General features: G+C 34.3%; 1 protein-coding gene across 1 annotated transcript in view; it reads left to right on the top strand.

Annotated features, from left to right (window-relative positions):
- Positions 1 to 23,077, top strand: part of LOC113497146 (potassium voltage-gated channel protein Shaw-like) — a 201,049-nt gene that overhangs the window by 117,954 nt on the left and 60,018 nt on the right. The window contains exons 5-6 of the mRNA XM_026876543.1: positions 2,564 to 2,791; positions 20,510 to 20,824. Of these exons, the coding sequence (XP_026732344.1) occupies positions 2,564 to 2,791; positions 20,510 to 20,824 (543 nt within the window). The remainder of the gene's footprint in view (positions 1 to 2,563; positions 2,792 to 20,509; positions 20,825 to 23,077) is intronic.

The raw sequence follows: 23,077 nt of genomic DNA, 5'->3' as shown, positions 1-23,077 counted from the left end.
TCTTTGTATAAACCGGGTTGTCAGCGCGGCCCATTAGGAGCTTTCATTAAAAAAGTGCCATAATTTGCGTCATAAGAACGTAAAGAGTTCCTAATTGAGGAAGAACAATGGTGTTTACGTGACGATTTTTGAAGGTTTTAAGCTTTGTGTGAAACGTTTAACTTTCGTGTGTTATCGTCGCGTTCTTAAAGATAGATTTGATTTGATCAAGATATATTTCGGAATATGTATTTTTTTGTTTGTAAAGTTGGTAATTATTTTATGAGTAACAACAAAAGTCATAGTTAATTAATGTTAAAATCTCTGTTAACTGACTCTCTCTGATAGCTTTTTTTGTCATATGATAATCAATCCATATAGGTAAAAAATACTAAAACTATAATTTACTGTATCTCTATCTACTTCTAAAACAAGCACACTTTATCTGAAAAAAGTAATAGAACATGAGACAAAACACTACAGTAGTTCAGCAATGCAGTAATACAAACTAGTGACGTCACGTCTTTGTAAACAAACGCCGGTAGAGGATGCAGGCGTATCGGTTGACATGTCTGTGCCATGCACTTTAATCCAGGCTGTATTTTGCTACTTGAACTAAGATTTATTAGAAAACTAGGAAATGGAATAAAACGTCTAATAGTAAATGATTACATTTTTCAAAACTTTATAGAACTAAAGAAGTCGTGATAGTAGTAATTAATGCTTTTAGAATGTCCTTCTTAATTTCTTTAATAGTATATGTAAGAAAAAGTAAATCGTCAGTAACATAAAAAAGCATTGAAATCGGTCTGAACATCGTAGACGATCAGTCACAAACAAACACTCATTTTTGCCCAACTTATAATGAGATCCCTCTTTGCTTCGATGGTTCAAAGACTAGAGACTCTGCAGGCCCTCTAGGAATACACTAAAAGTACTCTTTTTTTATTTAGCGATTTCTGCTTTGATACCTACCTTGGAGGAGGAAGCCGGTAGTGGCAGTCTCTTACTGACTAAACATTCGGTTGGTGCTTGGCAATGAGTACCAATTCATTCCGCACCGACTGCGGGTTGCCGTCGGCTAGTAGTCGCCTAAGGCTACCTCTCGCGTTTTGGTGACGTCACTCTTTGGTGCGTTGGACTATTGACATCTTTCTGCCTTATACAGAACACATTGATGTTTTTCATTTTATACAAGAATCTTCAATGAAAACTAAAAACATTCAAGTCTACCTACCCGTTTTCCATACTCAAGTGAGGTTTCGAAACGGTCATTCCATAAATTTGATCAAAATCCGTTGCAAGTCGGACGAAGCCAGTACAGATACATCATAATTATTCGCAGCTTTGTTTACCAACTAAACTCGGAGCGGTGGCGTTGAATCACACTAAATATTTGTATGCCGACCTATTGTGACAAATGATTTGGAGTCGATGTATCAAGTTATAGGTGGAAGCGGGTATAAACATCGTTTATCGTGACTTTGTTACAAATTCTTGGAGTGAAGCATTACAGTAATGTCATTTGAAAATGTACTCTTTGCTGATTTTTAATGGTATTCCTAAATAGTGTATTTACCCATTGTATCATAATCAGGTTAATAGCTGTAATAGACGATTCATCTGATGTTCGTTTTTCGTTGTTTTTTTTTTAACAACTATATACGAAATGTCGTCGTGGGCGACCTAGGAAGCGGTGGCGAGACGACCTTAACGCTTACCGCACAGGCTGGTTCCATGCGGCCCAGAATAGAGAGTCATGGAAGGATTTGGGGGAGGCCTTTGCCCAGCAGTAGGACACAGTGGGCTAGAGAAAAAAAAAGATATACGAAATACCATTTGCTCCCTTAGTTTCAGACTTAACAGATTTTCACCTTAGATTCACAATTAGTGGAACACATATTCGTACAAATTTTTCCTACATTCCAATATCAGACGTATCTATTATCTATCCCACGTGATAAGGGTTGTAATAGGAAACACATTACCCGCCAATACGTCATGACTTGCACGCGATGATCGCGAGGCGTCTACCGCAGAATAACACGGTGATTGACGATGTTACACGGTTTTTGTCCGACAAACGTGCTTTTAAAAATGTGAGATATTCTCCTATCTCTTGTTATTTATGTGAAGGGAAAGCGAATGCTTTTGTTATTAACCTTGTTGGTGCTGAGTTGAGGGTTGAACAGGAGAGTAAGAAGGCGCTTCATTATTTTCGGATTATGTTATATTTTATTATACTTTTATTTAATTCAATTTTCAGCAAAAATGATGGGTATGGGTTTCGTAAAAATTGTTAACCTATATCAGGAAAATCGCTTAACATAAAAAGTGAATAGTGTACCAAAAAATCTCTTCAATTTTAACATACAACTAGCCATAGATACATCATAAATAGTAGTCAAAAGGAATGCCAGGTGTCAGATTTAGTCCGTAGATCTTGAAAAAATAAAAACATCACTATTTAGGTTCAGCGCTTCAAGTCCCCCTGCATTATAAACCCCTATAAAAAAATGTGAAAGTCACTAAAAAACTCCAACACCTATAAACCACCACCTAACTCAATCCCTCTCTTCCACAGGTGATATCAGCGATATCCGTCTTCTTCATCTGCGTGTCAGTGCTCTCGTTCTGCCTGAAGACTCACCCGGACCTGCGAGTGTTCAGCCCCGGGACGCTCCTCCGGGAGAACGGCTCCGACTCCCTGGAGATGCCCTGGCACGACAACGGGAAGCCCCATGGAGCCTTCTTTTATATCGAGCTGGTGTGTAACGTGTGGTTCACTATTGAGCTGCTTGTGAGATCTGTGGTGAGTTTTTACTATTATAAATTATTACATAATTATTTGTACCTATATAAATTATAATGTTTTATGTGTCTTTGTGTTCCTTAGTTGTATATATTTTTTATTTTTCAGCATGAGTATGTGTATGTCATTTCGTGTAAATATGGGTGTATACCAAATAAACGTATTTTAATTTAATTTATTTCATCGTTTGTATGGAATGCAGGGAAATGCGACGGATAAAGACAAATTTTCAAACGACTTCAAGTGATCACCGATCATATTTAGTTTGAGTGACTTATCGCAGGTTCGATCGTCGCAAAAAATATAATTTTAGAACACGTTGTTAAGATTATTCAAAACAGTTATCGTAACATGACAGTGAACCCTTTCATTCTCGATTATGTTAAAAGGTATTTTACTCCAAAACGGGACGCTTACAGAAATCATTATTAAGATATACAAAATTATTCAAAGCAGTTAGTGTGTGACAGATTATGTGTGACGCGCATGGCACTGTCTGCTATCATAAATAGTTTTGTAAACATACGAGACAGCTGTTTGGAGCGTTCTCTCAATAAATTTATTGGTATTTTGTATTACTGTTTACAGCTGAAACATCAAAAACTCCATGCACTTGATTTTAATTAGAGTAAATATTTGATGAGCCTGGAGATTAAAACATGAATTAGTCAATACAAGACTCCGATTTTCACTCAAAATTTGTTACAGATTAAAGATACAGAAAAATACTAGCCTGTAAATGTTTCAAAGTTTTCCACAAAATTAAAAAATTAGAGATTAGATGAGAATATAAGTTAGAGAGAGAGATAGGAATCCAAGTTCCTTCGCAATCTTTTTCTTTAACGTTTGTCAGTGGTGTCTAAGAATAAAGAAAATCATACATACAACTTCGAAAAAGTCACATTAGTGCTTTGCCTGCGTTAAGATCAAACTTGCACGTCGTGCGAATTGATAGAACCATGCTATAACACAACTTGCCTTCAAGACACAGTTGTCTGAAGATTCCATAACAATATTCTGTTACAAGGAGCAACTGTCCTTATTCAATCATTCATAGGCATTTTGACTGCACGAATAGCCGAGTGGTTGAGGTCACCACGCCGAACCTACAGTGAGCGTCGGGTCACGGGTTCGATCCCCGAGTAGGACAAGCATTTGTGTGATCCACAAAATGCTTGTTCTGAGTCTGGGTGTCTTTGTGCATGTGAGTTGTATGTTTGTAAAACCCCCCGCGACACAAGGATTAAATTTCTTACCGTGGGAGTCGTTCTTATAAAAACAAAAAAATATATATTTCGCACGCATAAACTCAATTACATTTATCATGAGAACCGTTTCCTCTACCGTGGATTGGTTATGACAGTATCGACAGAAATTTTACCCAACCACTCTATATAGCATTACTGTTGTGTTAAACGCAGCGTTTAGCCCTACAATACCCTCCCATGTGTTTACAAGCACTCTAGCTTGACAGTGTTGGTCACATAACACTATTAAATTTCGTATTCCTAAAGTGGGTCTGAGATATATACACACGAATATGTATTTTATGTGCATGTGTTATGAATTATTTTTGTAAAACGATTGTGTTTATTCAAGGCAAGTTTTGGGAAAGGTTTTGTGAGATAAGGTTATTGTGTCCAGAAAAGCTGACATTTTTAATCCTAAATGAAATGGCAATTTTCTTCGTCTTAGATTGAATGCTGTATCTTCACAATACAGGTTGAAGTATGGAATATTGCGTATCAAAAATTAAAAGAGCTAGCAGTGACCCAATAACATTTTTCAATTTCTTTGTTATACACGAGAAATTCGTAAACATGTTTTGATAAACACAAAAACGTAAATTTAAGGTAAATTTACCTTCGCTATCAGTTTGCCCTAAAATTGAGCTAATTGGGCAACATTTCAAAAGCCGTACTTGCCCAAATTTTTTTGACGTAACTCAATAAAACTGCCTTAATAAGAAACAAGCCTGGAATAAAAAAATTACTGTAGCCATTGTAAGATACAACAAACACAAAAACTAACTTAAATATTATATCATAGTACACAAAATCTTAATTACAGCCTTCCACTAAAGTTTTTAATTCGTCTGGCAGCGCGCCCAATCTTTTGACGCCATAACTTTTGCAGCTGACTGTATGTTGGAACGAATTTATAGTGCATAAAAGTTTTATTTCGTAAGTGGATGTTTTCAGTTTAAATGCCTGGCTTTTATTGTGATTGTGAAACTTGTGACCTCTTAGCCGTTCCAATAATCAGCTGATGCTACGAGAGGACACATAATCTGTTCAATTTTAACGAAGTGGTGTATTTACACTATTTGTAACAGTCTTCTATTAGTCAGAGATTTTTAAAAGAATATTTTTTCTGCTCTAAATATATCATGCTCTAAGAAGAACATATTACGTACTTATAATTACCATTTTGTGATAAATCAAGCAGTAAAAGACAAGTGATAGATGTATCCATGTATCCGGCCAGCTAGTTTATATTTTGTAAGTTTCACCCTTTGATTATTAAATTGCTTAGAAAATAATAATTTGATTATAATTTACGATATTTGTAGATTAGATTTATATCTACCGTTGTATCAATCGTATCACTTCATCAGTATTTTGTCTTTTACAATATTTGTTTCCTCAGATCCTCGAATGGGATGCACCAACTTATTTAACGTCCAATGGCTGTAATTTGGTCCCAATGAATTACATGTTTGGCTGAGTATATTTAAAGCCTTATGAAAATGAATCTTTTTTTGGATAGGCCTATTATTTCGCAGGTTTCCAAAACTTTTCCTCGTTCATGTTGTTTTCCTTCGTTTCATAGGCTTTAACCTTGACTTTAGAGGTACCTCTTTTGTGTTTCCGACTTATTGTCAGCTGGCAGTCGATAAAAACTCAAACATGATTAGAAGTATTTTATTTTTTGTGGATCTCAAAACAGGGTTATGCTAAGTATCTTTACTTTTGCAGATAATCTTGACGTTTCACAAACAAAACTTCAAAGATTTCACTTGCAAATTCACTGAAATTTCTTTGTCCAAATCTGCAACCCAAAACTTTCCGACTGAGGATTTTACCACTTCCTTTTAAAGTAAGACTGCAGAAGACGAAGAAGAGACATAGTACGATACTCAAGGTATAGCGCTATCTCGCTTCGACAACTGCAACAGCCTAACTTTAAGTGGCAGACGACCACCAGAACCCCTTTCAGACATCGTCCTTGCAAGAAATGTTTAACCAAAAGTAACAATCGCTTGTAAATTGAACACGGGTGCAATTAAAAATTAATTATAGCCAAAGTGGGTTGTAACTGTAGCAGGCTTCACGCCACAAAGGCAGGGGAGCAAGCCTTTTTGTTCTACCCGCAATTTGTTAAGAGCTTCTCGTTCAGAATTAATGATTCACCCGAGTTCCTAAGTTTTCACTGTGCGTTTATTCAAGTTTGATAAAAGTATTGTTACCATTTTCACGTTAAAAGTTTTTATGCATAAAAGTTGGGGGTAGATGGTATTTAAATATACTTATGCAGTTTTAAATAATTAAGTTATTGCTTTTTAGTCTTGTTGAAAGTTGCTGCTCTACTCAACGATTGAATGAATTTGGTCAAATTATTTGAGAAGCATGGGAAAATTATGGAGGGGTTGAGATGCTTAAGGAAACCCTGCATATTACTAAGGCTCCGCTGTCTCTCTGTCAGTCACCAGGTTGCGTCTTATAAACCTTGCTGATCAGACAGATGAAATTCTTACAAATTATGTATTTCTGTTATCGCTCTAGCAACTAGTACTAAAATTAAAGATCGGGGTCAAACAACAATTGTTACATTCATAAATTTGATAAGTGACCAATTCCGATAGTAAATTTGGTTTCCTTTGTCCAATTTGTATTTATGTCCGTCTCCCTCTTGACCGGTTCTTTGTGTTGTTTTACTTTATTTTTTACCTTGGCACCAATATTTTTCACTGAAGCTTTGAAAGTTCTTTTGAAAAACATTGTTTTTCTGAAAAAAACAATGGTATCTATATTTGGGCTTGAAAGTTTCAGAAAATTCATGAAAACATTACTTGCCGACATTTGTAAGGATTTGCGAACGTTTCCATTGTTTTCAATGTTTTAAAAGAAATGTCGTAAGGTTCCGGTCTCATTGTTTTCTTCTCAACATTCAGTGAAGTAATTATTTTTACAGTGTGGCTTATTTATTTGTTTAATTATGTCCATATAAAATACTTCGCAGTCTTTTTCATGTACTTTACAAGGCCGTAAGATTTGCTTTCGAGAATAAAGAGTCCCAGTGTTACGGGTCCGACTTACACCTAACCAGTTAATTACTACTTATTCTTTTGCTACCTTACAATTCGTCATCTTCATCATCATCAGCCTGTTTCAGTCCACTGCTGAACATAAGCCTCTCCTTTTCTAATCTCTGCCCGCTGTTTTACGAATATCATCACACCACCTGGCTTTAGGGCGCCCTACATTATTATCCCAAGAAAGTTTATAATTTACGTTTAAAATAGAAAAGTAACACAAAAAGATCACAAAGTAATTTATAACTTCACACTTGTATCAGATAGTCGGCAAGACAGACAAGTTTGGAACGGTATCTAGCCAGCCGTCTGCTTGTTCAAACTTAGTCTGGAATTCGCAGCTATCTGCTACAGTAGTCTGAAAAGAGTTTTATTTTAGAATAAGATTGAAGATTCTTCTGTTTAGTCTTCGTTTTCTTATCATATGGTTGATGTACAATCTGGAGTCAGAGTTCAAACCACGTAGGTCTCTGGTCTCTAGGACTTGGTTAACACACCCTTGAAACATTCTCAAGTGTGTGAGCTTACCCTTTGCCAATAGGGACGATGACAATATTTTTCTTGTAGTTTTTTGTATAATAATGGATACGTATTTTTTAATTTGTCCCGCAAACATAAATTGACCAAATTACAGAGAATTAAACTTACGCGTGACGTCACGATTGTGTATAAATTTTACCATATAGTTACGTCACAAGCCCTCTCTCCTAATCTTTAAAGCAGTTAATCTTTGTCAATTATAGTTATTCTGAAAAAGGCAAAAATACATGTCTAATTCTTTTCAATTATCTAACTGAGTGACTAATTAGATTTTTTCTTTTTGTACCCAGTCATCAGCCCTATTCTAGTAAGTGGTAATTAATTACTTAGTATTTGAAAAAGCATGAGGTTGTGCCGCGGTTTGAACTAACGACTAGTGATCTTAGCTGTTCGACGGTTATATCCATTTATACCACAAATGAATGGGAACTCCCAAAAGACAGATATTTGAAAGAAGAAGGACTTTCTCATTCTTTTTTTGGAGAAAGCTCGTGGTTAATATTTTTCCATTCAGATAAATATAACCATCACACAGAAGCATCACTAAGAGGCAATTAAAGAAGGATACTGCTATTCTCTACATAAAAATAAATATTGTATTGTATGTTAGGTAATAAAACAACACATGGCTATTTGATACCGCTGTTAATGGCTTGTCAAGACATGTTTGTAAGAGTTAATCTAATGTTCATGCTCTACTTACATTGTTTCAATATCTTCTCCCTTTCTAATACTCAGGGTATGGGTGGAAGAGTTCTTATCGAAAAACGAAACTCTACTTTTTTGACGAATAAAACTGAGAACATTTCTTTTTCTCTTTTAAAAAACGACTCCCGCACTAAAGAATTTAATCCTTGTATCGCGGGGGTTATTACAAACCTACAAATCACATGCACAATGACACCCAGACTCAGAACAAGCATTTGTGGATCACACAAATACTTGTCCTACGCGGGGATCGAACCCGCGACACGTCGCGTACAGTGGTTTTGGCGTGGTGACCTCAACCACTCGGCTATATGTGCAGTCGATGGACTGTTGTTGGGAAGATAGAGAACAAGATTTTTATATAATATTATTTTTGTCTAAATGTTGTTTAGCCACGAGCTCCGAGCTATGGCCAGGATATTCCTTCTATAATAAAACAAGCATACAACACACTACTCTTACCCATAATTTACGAAGGTCAGAGTAACCTGGTCGGTAATCGTAGTCCTTCATCTAAACACGAGTTGCGACTTAAACTTAATATAACTCGAGCAAGTTAATATGTCGCTGTAACCGCGAATAACTTAGTTCTGCCGCGTCAAACATTTGTGGGGCAACGCTGGCTAGTTCCTTGTTATGTAGAGGTAGTAACTTAACGGGAGTCAAAGAGGTAGTAAATTGATGTCGGTTCAAGTTTAGAGTTTAGTTGGAAAGTGAATGTCAGAGTATGTTGTCCATCATATCATTTTCGGATATAGGGCCATTTCCATTTTTGTTTGCTGTTTAAACTTAAAGAAGTCACTAGGATGGTTATTGTCATAATTATACCTATTTTGCTTTTGTATTATGACCATATAAGATAATTTGATTTTTTGCTCAAAATTATGTCCAATGAAGATCCACTCTATAAACCCTGAGTGTATTTCATTGTTGTCTTAATTTTATATACAATTGCAGATTCAATATTATCACAAGTTTTAAAGCCATAACATTCCAAAACAAACACAGTAGAATGGATAACCTCCTTCCAAACAAAACCTCTTACCATAATTCCACATTTAAAATTCCAAATCCGCTTATATCAAAGCAAAAAGGTTACATGTCTGCGACATACGACCTCATTACAATGTCGTCTGGCGATTGAAAGAAAGAAGTAACAAATCATATTTGTTACAAAGAGTTCGCCTTCAAAAGAGTCTTGTCTCTTTGAAGAATTTTCTCGAATCTTTAGTTGGAAAGTGATATACATAGGATCATATTAATCATGGTTGGTTGGCTTTGGATATTTAATAAGATATTATGTTTATTTTAGAAGGTTTTGGAGTTATTAAGTAAGTATGAGAAAATTAGGGAAAATTATATGAGTATTTTCGCTCCCGAGACTGTATACTATGATACGGCCGAATTCAAAAACTTTTCGCTTACGTAGTATTCACGCTAGGATTATCTGTCAATTTATTTTTTCAAAAATTACCACGAAATGCAGGATGAAAATCCTTATTAAGTAATTCCTAAAATGGAATCTCAAGAAATAATTACTTTTATATATTTTTAAATTATTTTAATATCATCCATAATGCCGTTTAAGACAACCCAAGATATTAAAAAAAGCCATTCACATTTCAATATTGAAATGGACCGTAGTTGCTACAATTACATCGTTTACTTTGAGACATCTTGAGGAAGGGATAAGTGCTAACCAGACCTCTCAAATATTCTCAAATGCTCCCAAAGAGTCGGCCCTTACCATTAAAGGGAGTAGTTAATAGGGACCAAATTAACTCCGACTTGCATTTCTCTCGTAAATATTTGTGACAGGTTGATATTAACGAATTGAATTAAATAATTAACTAGAATATTTGTGCAACAATTTAAATATTAAGTCATTATTTTCCCGAGTTTTATTTCTTACACATAGTAACCAAATGATAATTATTTTGCAACAATTACCTGGACTTTTAAAAGACACAGCGCTAACTGTGTTTCATGTCTCCACATGAATTTCATTATAAAACATTTTAACAGATTGACTTATCAGAGTTAATCTTCTAATATATAAAATTCCCGTGTCACGATGTTAGTTACCGTACTCCTCCGAAACGGTTCGACCGATTCTTTTGAAATTTTGTATACATGTTGGTTAGGTCTGAGAATAGGACAACATCTTTTTTCATACCCCTAAGTGACAAGGGTTACCCACACAATTTTTTTTTTATTTTTTTTTTGGACGAAATTATTTGTTTTTATTTTTTTATAATGTGGCATCAAAAAATAAAATACATACAACTAGAAATAATTTATTAGGCAAAACAACGTTTGCTGGGTCAGCTAGTAAGAGTATATTATTTTAAGTATAGCATTAGAATTTTTATTTTTGTAGGGCTCTGCAAAAAGATTGTAAAGTAGAACCTTAGTAACGCTACACAACTGTCTGTCCGTCTCTCCTTACGTCACCAGGCTGAACTCATCTCGTACGAACCATGATAGCTAGTTGAAACTTTCACAGACGATTCACACTTACCCAATTCTTATAGCCATGTTTCTATCACTGTACGATCTATTCCGTCGTGTATATTATCTTAAGCTACCCTGCCCATGACCATGATACCTGCAAAGGTGTCGAAACGTCGGGAACTAAAATTTATACTTTATACTAATATATAAAGCTGAAGAGTTTGTTTGTTTGAACGCGCTAATCTTAGGAACTACTGTTTCAAATTTAAAAAATATTTTTGTGATAAATAGACCGTTCATCGAGGAAGGTTTTAGGCTAAAACATCACGCTGCGACTAATAGGAGCGAAGATACAATGGAAAATGTGAAAAAAACAGGGCAGATATAAATCATAACTTATATCTTCTAACCACGCGGACGAAGTCGCGGGCAACAGCTAGTCTAAAATAAAACCGCGATAGTATCTTAAAAGTATTTTTATTTCAATTATCTTAAGCTCTTATAATGATAACTACGAATTAATGTTCACGGATTTTTCTCGTTGCCTGTACAAATAAAATGAAAGTCTATAAGCATTTCCTTTGACGAATCAAAAAGGAATTATTCAAAGGAAATTGAATCATCTTTTACATTTACATTGTTCGATTTTATCTAATCGTGTTACTTCCGAGTAGACATTCATTTGATTTAGAATCTGAAGTCTCCATTTATATTTTTATGAAAGAATTCTTTGAATCTCTCAAAGAATATCATTTCAGTTGATTTATATTCGTTTGACGCTGTGTTAATTTGCCAATTATTATTTTGTTGGCTTTCAATTATGGCTTTCATAATACCGACAAGAAAATATTCTTTTCTCTATTTGCAACAGTTATTTTCGTGAGGTCGGCTTAATCTTCATAGATGCAACGGTTCACGCTTATTTATCGAGACTGCCCGACTAGTTGAAATCATGCTGACGTCAGCTCATGATCAAGAACTCCAGTTGGGTCTGAAATTAATTGGGTCAAATCACATCAAGTCTTAAATCACGTTTCCTTCATCACTTAAGACATTCCAATTTTTGGAATGATGAGGACTTTTTCATTACGGTACCTACTTATTCTGACTATGGTTTGTATTTAATTAAAAAATCAACTTACTACCAAATGACTACGGGTAAAAGTCAATATCAATACAGCAATCATAAATCCCTTCTCAACCTGTGGGGCCTTTTGGGTAGTATTTAATAGCACCAATTACTATCCGCGCTGGCCCTAAACGCTCTTCAAACTGAACTAATTGTGTTGCTAAAGGACCTTGTTAAGGAAATCTTCAGCTTCGAAGTTACTTATGGAAGGTATTTTTGAAATAGCAAGATTAGTAAACATTTTCTTCGTAATATAAGAGAGATCAGTGCTGCAGTATTATTCTACAAAAAACATTTCTTTAAAAAAAAATATGGACAAAAAACAACAACGTCCCAAATTAAAACTTTTTAATAAAATAAATAATCCGCGTTTTCGTAAAGAAAAATAGCCGAGAATTTTGTCGCTGACTGTATTTACAATAATAATTGACTCTGAATTTCAATGAGTAAACGGTGAACGTATAAAAATCCATGTATGTGTGAGTATATACATGTAAGTACACACATACAGATTACAGAGTACACACACACAATCACATTATTTACCATACTGCTAACTTTGTGTGTCTTCATTCGTGTATGTGTGAGTGTATTAGAAAGCGTCTTTTGTCGAGTCTTGTCGTAAAACCATAATACTGAATTGAGGCAATTTACTTAACTAACGTTTTATTCGATTTGCAGCAGGTAAATTTCTTTTATGTGAACATTCCCTTTTTATGTAGACGCCCTAAGAATAATTTTGTTTTTTACGTGTAATTTTTGTTATTTTCGCTTTTATGAATTGTTTCAATTTAAAAACTAGATTATCGCAATTTGCAGGTTTTAGCTGAATTAATTTTTATACGGCGTTTATAAAGCTTCATATTTTTAAAAAACATTGAAAAAGGAGCATGATTAAAAGACTACTAAAATGGCTTTATTAACAATAATAAAAATGCCACAACTTTCACCAACGGCATCTAGTCTTAAACTAAGCAAAGCTTGTACTATGAGTATCAGACACCTAATAAACATAGGTATTTAAAATATATATCTAAAACTAAACACTACATATTATACTTGAATAACAAACACAACATATTTTAACGTTATTGCTCATCACTCAAACATTCGTCCTGGGTGGGAATCAAACCCACTACTTCCAGTATGGCAATCAGGGCTTCTGCCCACTTAACCAATTAAAGCCAGTTTATATAAGCTAGGATAATAAACTCGGAATTACATTGATTCTTAAAAATACATCGCTTGGTAATTAATATATGCGTATATTACAAAAGTGTTATAATCCTCATGTATTTTTCCAGTAGTCATTCAGTTATTCGTTTGATTGTTGAGAGATACAAATAATTCAAATATTTAATATCTTAGTGTATAGTCAACATACTTAAGAATATTATAAGTTCACATATAGCACGTGCATGTGGTAAGTGCATGTTTGGAACGCCGACATCCGAGTTTTACTAAATAACTTATGAACTGAAGTTAGTCGACGATACGAGTTTCTTACGGATGTAGTGGTGCAAGTTATACGAGTGGCGGAGTTGAACATTAATTACGTTTTCAAGGATTTCTTAACAGTAAAAACAGAACACTATTACTATATCATGTAGTCAGTCTGTCTGTCACCATACTGTCAACATTATCTTTACATATAAAATGATACACGAGAACTGACTGCACGAATAGCGATGTGGTATAAACATATACGTTACCACGCCAAGCCCACGCTACGTGTGTCGCGGGTTCGATAACTGCGTAGGACAAGCTAGGACAAGATAAATTCGTTTCAATTACGAATGCTTGTCCTGAATCTAGGTGTCATTGAGCATGTAACTTGAATGTTTATGAACACACACACCTCGCTACACAAGAATCAGATTCCCTACCACGGGAGATTTTTTAATAAAAAAAGAACAGTTTTTTAGCAAATGATATCTTTCTTCGTTTTCAATTGACTTTTTTTTGGACAAGTCTACATGATAATTTAAGAAATTAGCTTCACGACCTGAATTGGTTTTGGAATTATAAATGGTTACAAAAGTAAATATTTAATCTCATAACTTGAGACACGGAGGCGCGGGTTTAATGCTCGGGAGGGGCGTAATTTAATTATGATATTAGGCCATTTCACTGCGGCGACATAACACCGTGTATTAAGAGCACCTTTATTCATTTTCTCGTTAAATTTGAAATTCTAGGAAGATACTGACCCATTTGTGGGATCCTTTTAGCATCTGGATATTTTGGGATTACGAGCGAAAAATCGCGTAGGTTTTCATTTCAAGGAAAAGTGGTATTTTACAAGGGTTACGAATCAAATTAAATTCTATTTATTCATGTTAGACTACAGAGGAAACTTTTAAAGAAAAAAAATATATTTAGATAGAACCCCGTATCGCCCACCCTTCACCACTTCCTAAGTGCTCTGGCAGCATAGCACGCAGTCACTTTTTTACAATTGTTGACATAATTATTACATAAATGTATTGTCAAGGAAACGCTGCAAAAATACATTTATTTAACCAGTCACTCCGAACATACCGTTCACAAATGCTGGCATGGAAATTGTTGAAATATATTATTATTATATTATTATCACTCTTTCTCTGAAAAATTTAATCTTGTCACAGTTAACAAACATTCAAATAATGTAGAAACAACACACAGAAAAGAACTATGAGGTTTAGATGAATGAACCAAATCTCCGCATTATGCCGGTGTCAAATGGTGGTGATTGGCGTTCTGACCTTTACTATCTATTTCGTTGAAATAGAAATTACATTGAAAAATCTCAAGATTTAGACCTGTCACTTTCAAACCTTTGAGCTATCCTTTTAGTGTTACCGCTTGAAGAAATATCATATGTTAGGCTACATGAATACAATTTAAGTGTTCAACTTTGTATTAGAAGTTATTTAACTGAAGTTCTCGACTGACATTTTCCGTTGTTTATTGTTGTAGCCACTCTGGTCTAACAGTAAGCTTAAAAGTACATACCGCTGTTTGTAGTTTTGTTGCACGCAATTTGTTTCCTTAAAAACATTTCCTGACGTGAGAGCGCTTCCTCTAGTTTCTGTCTATATAAAGTAACGACATCGCAACATTTATACAAAGAAGTGACGTCACATGCAAGCTCCATGTATACGTCATATATTATTACTAGCTGTTCCTCGCGACTTCGTCCGGGTGGTTAAAAGATATAAGTTAGGATTTTTTGAACGGAAGCCCTCGAAGATGAACAATTTTCCTTGTTTTTTTTCCACATTTTCCATTGTATCTTCGCTCCTATTAGTCGCAGCGTGATAGTATATAGCTTAAAACCTTCCTCGATGAATGATCTATTGAACACAAAAAGAATTTTTCGATTTGAACCAGTAGTTCCTGTGATTAGCGCGTTCAAGCTTTATATATTAGTAAAGATAATCATTCCTTTTTCGTTTTCAACTACCTACTAATAACTAGAGGACCCAATGCCCACATCCAGTTTTAAAAAACTTGTTGCCACGAACAAATTTTCACGTTTTAAACCAGCAATACATAAATACTTGTTATACTAATGAATTTAAATTTGTTGCTGTTTTTACAAGTGAAGACGGAAGATAATCCATATTCATGACGCAAGGAGCTGTAGACCACTGGTGGTTGTTTTATGCTAATGTAAAATAACATCGTGTTTCTGTAAATTGCTGTATCGGTTGGTATAAATTTAAAACAGGGATATTAAACTGTCGCGGTTTTATGGATGGATTTGTATACACGAGGTCCGGGCTCGATACCAACGCGGGAAATATTAGATTAGATTATTCAAGGTTATAATGTACTTTCCTAAGTATTCTAAAGCTCCACTCATCATTCATCATCATTATTCCCCTGCCCTTATCCCAATCCCTTTGACGACGTGTCGCTAGCTCTGAGGTCCCGGGTTCGATCCCCGGTCAGGTCAATGTTAAAAATTTTTATTCACATTTCTACATTGTCCCGGGTCTGGGTGTTTGTGTATCTGAATTCCATAACACAAGTGCTTTAGCAACTTACATTGGGTTCAGAACAATGTATGTGATGTTGTCCGCATTTATTTATTTATTTCATTATTTTTATTTGAGGTCGGCGCAACATGTCTTCTTCTAAAACCCCACTGACATAATATGGTAAAGGAAAACATTGTGTGGAAACCTGGATTCCGAATATTGAAATCTGAAATCAGTTAACCGCAGTGGAATGTTTACGCTGGTTTTAATATACGTTAAAATACGGTCCCATGGTGTGCCGCCATTGCCTGCACATTAATTACATTATGTATGCATATGTGATATGATAGCGACCGTTAATTTATCTAATTATTGCGCGAAGTTTACCACTTTAGAAAACCATATTTTGTTAGAAGAACTGTAAAGATCTCAAGCTCATAGAAAAAGAACGTCTATTAAAAAATCTGCTACCAGCTTTCCAATAATAAAAAGGTGTTGTTGTTAAACTCGTAATTTTTTTTAGCATGTTTATGAAAATATACATCTCGTCATTACTTTTCAACCGACTTTTTGTTCTTAAGAAAACATTATCTTTTTTTTTCTTTAAAGAAAATTATTCGTACCACACAAAAGCCGATTTAAACACAATATAATAATAATAATAAATTTTTATTTAAAAACAACAAAGGTTCATTACAAGTTTTACCAAACTACACAGAATTTAAAAACATGGTAACAATTAATATTGTATTGTCCAGAGAGACAATGCATATTTATATTATAGAAATTTGTACTTCAATACATACGCTTCCACGTGATTCGAAGTCAAGTCAAAGGTTTAGTTAGAGAAAACCACAGCGCAACCAAATGCAATTCTATTGTGGAACTACTAAAACAATTACGTGGAGAAGCCGCAGCAACTCCTAACATGTTCCAACATACGTATGTTGGTTATTAGTACATAGGTACCCTATATACCATTCACTTAACTTGTAAATAAGTGTTTACAGTCTTAAGGTTATATGCGCTATAGTTCAAGGAGTAAAAGGAGAGTTGTTTTAGCTGGTTCGAGTTGACTTGCGATGGACAATTGATGTTAAAGCACTTGGGTTAGACCGTATTGCTCAGTGTCAACAGGATTCAAACAAAACAAGTCAAGCGCAATTCATACCTGATACTAAGGGTTCCGAAGAAAAAGAAATTTGGATTGGGCGACAACAATTTTTTTACCGTAATAACGTTGTATCAATTTGGTTCTAATTTAGTATTTGTTGTTATAGAACCAACAGAAATACATTAGTGTGAAAATTTAAAATGTCTAACTATCACCGTTCTTGAGACACAGTCTGGTGACCGGCGGATAGCGGTGCCTCGGTAAAAGGGTGTCGCTTAGTGTAGAGAATCTCAAAAATAAATAAAAAAGAATCTCCTCCAAATATTCAGTTATTCATTTCCAAATTCAAATTGTATTGACAGGCCTTAAAAAATCCTTTCATAGGATCATCATAAACGGTTTTTTTTCAATTAAAGATAAAGTTCGGTTTCACTGTTGCGATCGTTTAATTATTATTTTGACACTGAAACTGGATTAACAAGGCCTTAGAGTAATTTATCGGGGATTACAGTTCGGGGGTTTTTGGTTCGCTTATTTTGTGTTGATATTAAATTTAATTGATGAGTAAGTTTTAATTGGTGTTTATATTTTTTGATAAGGTTTATAAAAAAAGCTATTTATACGGGAATTAATGAATTATTTGTGTACTAAATATTCTGTACTTGTCTGTGAAACTAATTTCTTACCAAAGTATTCATTTCGTTCATTGGAACTATACAACAATAATCTACATATGTATTTACGATTATTTGTGCACCTAATTATTCTTTACGCATTTTATCAATTACTTAAACATCGATAACATTTTTAATTTAGAACTCGTTCTGACACAGCCAATGTTGTCTAAGAACCTAAAAAATAATTAAATAGAACTAAAGGTTCTGTACAATATGATAACGAAAAAAAATTGTTTACCCCTCAAATTGTTAACCATATGTTTTTTTTCTATAATTTGTATAATAATTTGTTGACACAACTTGTAACCTGGCAAAACGGACAAAACTTTACTGACATAATATAGTTCAATTGTTTAACCCTTTGCATACGACATTTATAAAATCAAGAAACATCTCAATAAAAATAAAACATAGATCAAAATACCATAACAACACAAATAACCTCAAGCGTCTGATGTATACAAAACTTAATATAGAAACATGAAAACGTTTTACAACGTGTAGAGCTAAGCGACAAGGTTATAATGTGTCTGTTTATTCCTTGCCGCCGCAGTTTAAACTCCAGACTTTACTGCACATTATATAAAACGTAGTATATCTCGTTACTCGCTTGGAGTTTAAGTATATGACCGAGTTACTTCCAGGCGGACGCCATATTATATTATTAAAGTAAATTGAAATTACTCGGAACTCTATTAAGTGACCTTTGGCGTTGATGGGGCAGCTTGAAGTTTTTGAATTCTGTACTATTTTGTAAGGTTCGTTTTTGATTTTTGGTATGACATTATTGAGATGAATTTAATTAATAAGAGTTTAAATTGCAACCCTGAAGATATCGTAGAAATAGACAAAATAAAACCTTTTAAAATGATGACCATACAAACGTTGCTTAACTTCCATTTTTATTTTCAAATTAAGTACTTTTCGTGATATCAGCATCAACGAAAATATATATTTTTTATTTATTATTTAACTCATAATAGGTTGTATCATGATTTATAAGATACGGCTTAATGACAGACGGACGAACAGACAGTCAAACAATAGTTGTTCCGTAAAGTTTAAAATCGGAACTCTTCATTTTACCCTTTGCTTACGGAACTCTAAAAGGCATCAATTAATAACAATTGATGAAATAAACGCGTCATTAAAACCATTCCTTAAGCCGTTACCTTGTCCACTTTGCCTAGAGCACATATTTTTATGACACATCATCTCATTATGTCAAAGCACGGGTCCGGAGCGAGGCGTGATAAAGCTCACTTAATTGGCCCCTTGTTTGTTTGGGACCTCACCATTCAACACCCGTTTTGGTTTCTTTTTATGTGTATTATATGTAGGTATATGTATGAGTCTGTTAAGTGATTTGTTCTGTCCACGAGAGTTTTAAATGTAGAGTTACTGTTTTATTTGGTGGCATTTTTCACTACCTAAGTATGGTACTGATAGTGCATAATGAATTTGTACTTCTTTTAATTGTTACTGAATTCAGGAGTCTGATAATGCTTGCTTCCTGCGCCGAGGAGGTGGGTGTAGATGAGTATGTCCTAGGCGAGCAAAAAAAAACGATTCTAAATAGAAACACAATTTTCAGATGAAACTACCACTTTTGTACCCTATGTATTGTCTGTGGAGTAGAAATACCGAAACAAACTCCTTATCAGCACGATGCGTCTCAGTTTTAACACAGTGAATTGAAATAATGCCTCCTTGGTCCAACTTCTTCTACTCACTCATCATAATACACATATTATTATTGAGCACCTTTTTTCACCTGCACTCTTTCATAATACATATCACTTATACAACAAATAATATTTTGATTCTTAACGGCATGGTAAAAGATACGTTTATCGTCCAACAACTGAGCTCATCCTATTGTGTCGGATACTTTCACTTCGTTATTGTCTCAAGCGATTCAAAATAGGTTTATCGCGGTTTTTCAAGAACATTAAGAACAATGGCCGCTGTACTTTTCGTGATTAGTCAGATTAAATAGGCTTATACTAATTATTTCGGCCGAACCTGCTTTTGGTGGGAATAATTAGAATAAGCTGTTTTATCTGTAGAAGATTTTGTGTATTGTTTTAAAGAAAAAGCCTGTTTAAATGTTTGGTTGGTAGCAGACGGTGAAATTATTAAAATACTAAACTATTCTTTTAGGGTTCGGTACTCAAAGAAAAAAAAATGGAGCAATATTACTAAAGTAAAAAAAAAACTTTAAATGTTAAATGAATTAAAAATTGGCTTGGTGACCTCAACCACTCGGATATCTAACATGTAATGTATCCAATTTTAAAACGGCTTTTAGGGAACTCTCAATAGTAATCCATAACCTTCTAACGTGAGTTGTTCACACAAGGAAGATATGAATTGTTTGAGCGGAAAATTAGACAGCTGATACTATGAAGATAGTATTTTATATCACTAGGGATACTTCCGATATGATGAATTATGTATTTCAATAAAATATATGAAAGATCGAATGAATAAAAAGAGATACGTATTATATTTTTATCCTGTACTTAAACTGTCGCCAGTTTTTTTTTCACACGAAGTGTGGCTGCAGCCACTTCTCCTGAACAGTATCTTTATAGCTTTTCGTCACATACTGCATGTACGTGTGTATGAACCCAGGAGGACGAAGCCGCGAGCAAAAGCTTGTAGTAAAAATAAAGACACCAATACCTTTCTCAATTGTTTTAATCTTAAATTCTTAAAATTTATTTTATTCTCCTTTAATAGAGCATACTTTTAATAAATGCAAATAAATTTAATTATCTATTTACTTAAAAGCCTCTCTTTTGTTACAGGTAGCCCCAAACATAATAGAATTCGTGAAATCGCCGGTAAACATCATAGACTTTATAGCTACCTTAAGTTTTTATATGGATGTGGTGGTGGAACTGACTGTGGTGCGACAGTACGTCGACAAAGCTGATATCTTGGAGTTCATCTCCATCATCAAGATCCTGAGGCTGTTCAAGCTGACGCGGCACAGCCCGGGCCTGAAGATCCTGGTGCATACGTTCAAAGCCTCGGCGAAGGAGCTGACGCTGTTGGTGTTTTTCTTGGTGCTCGGTATCGTGATTTTCGCGAGCCTCGTTTATTACGCTGAGAAATCTCAGGTGAGTTGTTTTATATTTTATTGTTTGAATAGCTACGGCCACAACTTTGTCCGCGTGGAAATTTAAATGGGTAAATTTAGGACGTGTATTTAAATGGCGTTATTATTAATAACGCTCATAAACAATGTATTTATAGCTTCTCAGTGCTTTTGCTAGTGCTCTCTTTTTGTCATTTTTTTTAACAATGAGCATTATTGTTAAAACAAGACGCAGGAAATATGGTAATGTAAAACGGACGTACAAACGGTACACCAACCACTATCTCTTTTGAGTGGCCATTTCCACTAATTAAACGCTTAAATCAACTGATATTTCAAGCACATTTCATATACTTGTAGGTTCTGCACAAACATATCTGTTGCTATATATATTTCATATGACTGTCGGTTATACAATGACTAAAGATATATTACAAGCCAGTTTACCTAAACTAGATATTAAATCTACAAATAAGTTGTTGAGATACTTTCATACACAAAAAAATATATGCATTTCAAGGGATGGAAATCAAACATCATGTTTAAAAGAAACAATTTAACCACCCTTCAAATCTCTTATAAGATCCAATGAATCATACTTCCTCTCTTGTTTCTCTGCCAGTTTTGGTTCACCTACAAGATAGGCTTTATGTTAAGCATAAAGGAATTTACCGTTGCTACACCGTAGCTGTCGAGATAATGTCACCGCTACGCCGTAGAAAATAATCGTAGTGCTACGCTTTATTCGTAGAGGTTGTTTTGTTCGTAGCTGATTAATTAAGATCGTTTGTTTTTGTTACGTGTGTCAACACACAACTTCCTTTTGTTTTGATTGTGATTAATATTAAATAAACATTCTTTCTTTGACTAAGTTATTAATGTGTTATGAGCAAAATTATGCTGTTATGTTCAAGTTTCCTCATATTAATTCTATTATATATGTTAAGTCTTTGTCGTTGTATGTAGAGAGTTGATTTATCAAAGTAGTATTCAATGCATGTTGTATAAATAAACTAAATTGCTCTGAATTCACAAAATGTTAAAGTTCCATGACACTAACTACTTATAGCTAGTTGTTCCTACAGAACACTTGCGTAGAGCTACTAAAATAGCAAGTTATAATATCATAGCGTTGAACATATTATCTAGACAGCGAGACGATTAAAATAACTTTACATACGCTTTGCAGTGTGGTCCTGCGTCAGAGAAACGTCACGGCCTTTATATAGTGCTCTCACTTTGCTATTTCTGTAGAAATTGTGTTATCAAGTGAGCTAAAAATAAAATTTAACAAAAATCTATTACACTACTATTATACTGATTAACGTATGATTAGTTATATAATGTTAGGCTTTAAAGCATCAAACAAATTGTCGTTTAAAATCAAACTACAAATATCCAGTTCACAAATACAGCAAAAAGCAAATTAGTTTCTAAAAAAAAACATGATTAAAAAGTAAGAAACAAAAGCAATATATTACAAAAGCAGAACAACTATTCAGGATTAAAATTAATAATACAATACCTTATATAACCAATATCATTTCACGTCGCCGTTACATTTAATATCCCATTATAATTCCATGAAAATTGCATTATATCCACCATTTACACGAAAACAAAGTGATTAAGGCCACAAAATAGCCACTCCGCTGAAACACTGAATAAATTGCTGAAAATTTTATTGCATGCATAATTTTCATTTTCGTGAACCTCTTGGATTCTTATTATGATGCAAAATTGTTTTGTCGGTGTGAATGTAAACGATTGGTTGTGTTTTGATTAGTAGAGTTAGATAGATTAGCTTTATAGAAGGTTGTTTATTTGAAAATAAACATAGGTAACGCTTGAAAATATCGTGAATTCATTCAAAAAGACGTTCGGTACAAAGTCATCATTCAAAATTGAATTTTAAAACACTTACTTCACTTACAAAAAAAAAAATATCTCCATAAACATTATACATTCAATCATTGTCAATAACTTTTAAAACGAACTCGTAATAAATTGGCACAAAAACTACCCAACCGCAACAAAAAGTAATTGATGCAAAAATTCAAACCACTGAATATCACCTTTGCTGTATATCACTGAACGTGACTGAACTTCAGCCGGCGAGTGGAACCGAGAGGCCACTGAAAGTTAATTGACTGTCAATTCGAACTACTAAAAAGACTGACCACAGACCAATAAAAGTAGAGGCGCATAACTCAACTGAACTGATGACCCATGACAAATTGTGTGCGGTTCAATTAAATTGATTCATTCATGCTAT

This window comes from Trichoplusia ni, chromosome 9 (assembly GCF_003590095.1).
Source record: "Trichoplusia ni isolate ovarian cell line Hi5 chromosome 9, tn1, whole genome shotgun sequence".
Lineage (NCBI taxonomy): Eukaryota > Metazoa > Arthropoda > Insecta > Lepidoptera > Noctuidae > Trichoplusia > Trichoplusia ni.
The sequence above is the reverse complement of the archived record's forward strand: the minus strand, read 5'-3'. Positions and strand labels throughout refer to the sequence as shown.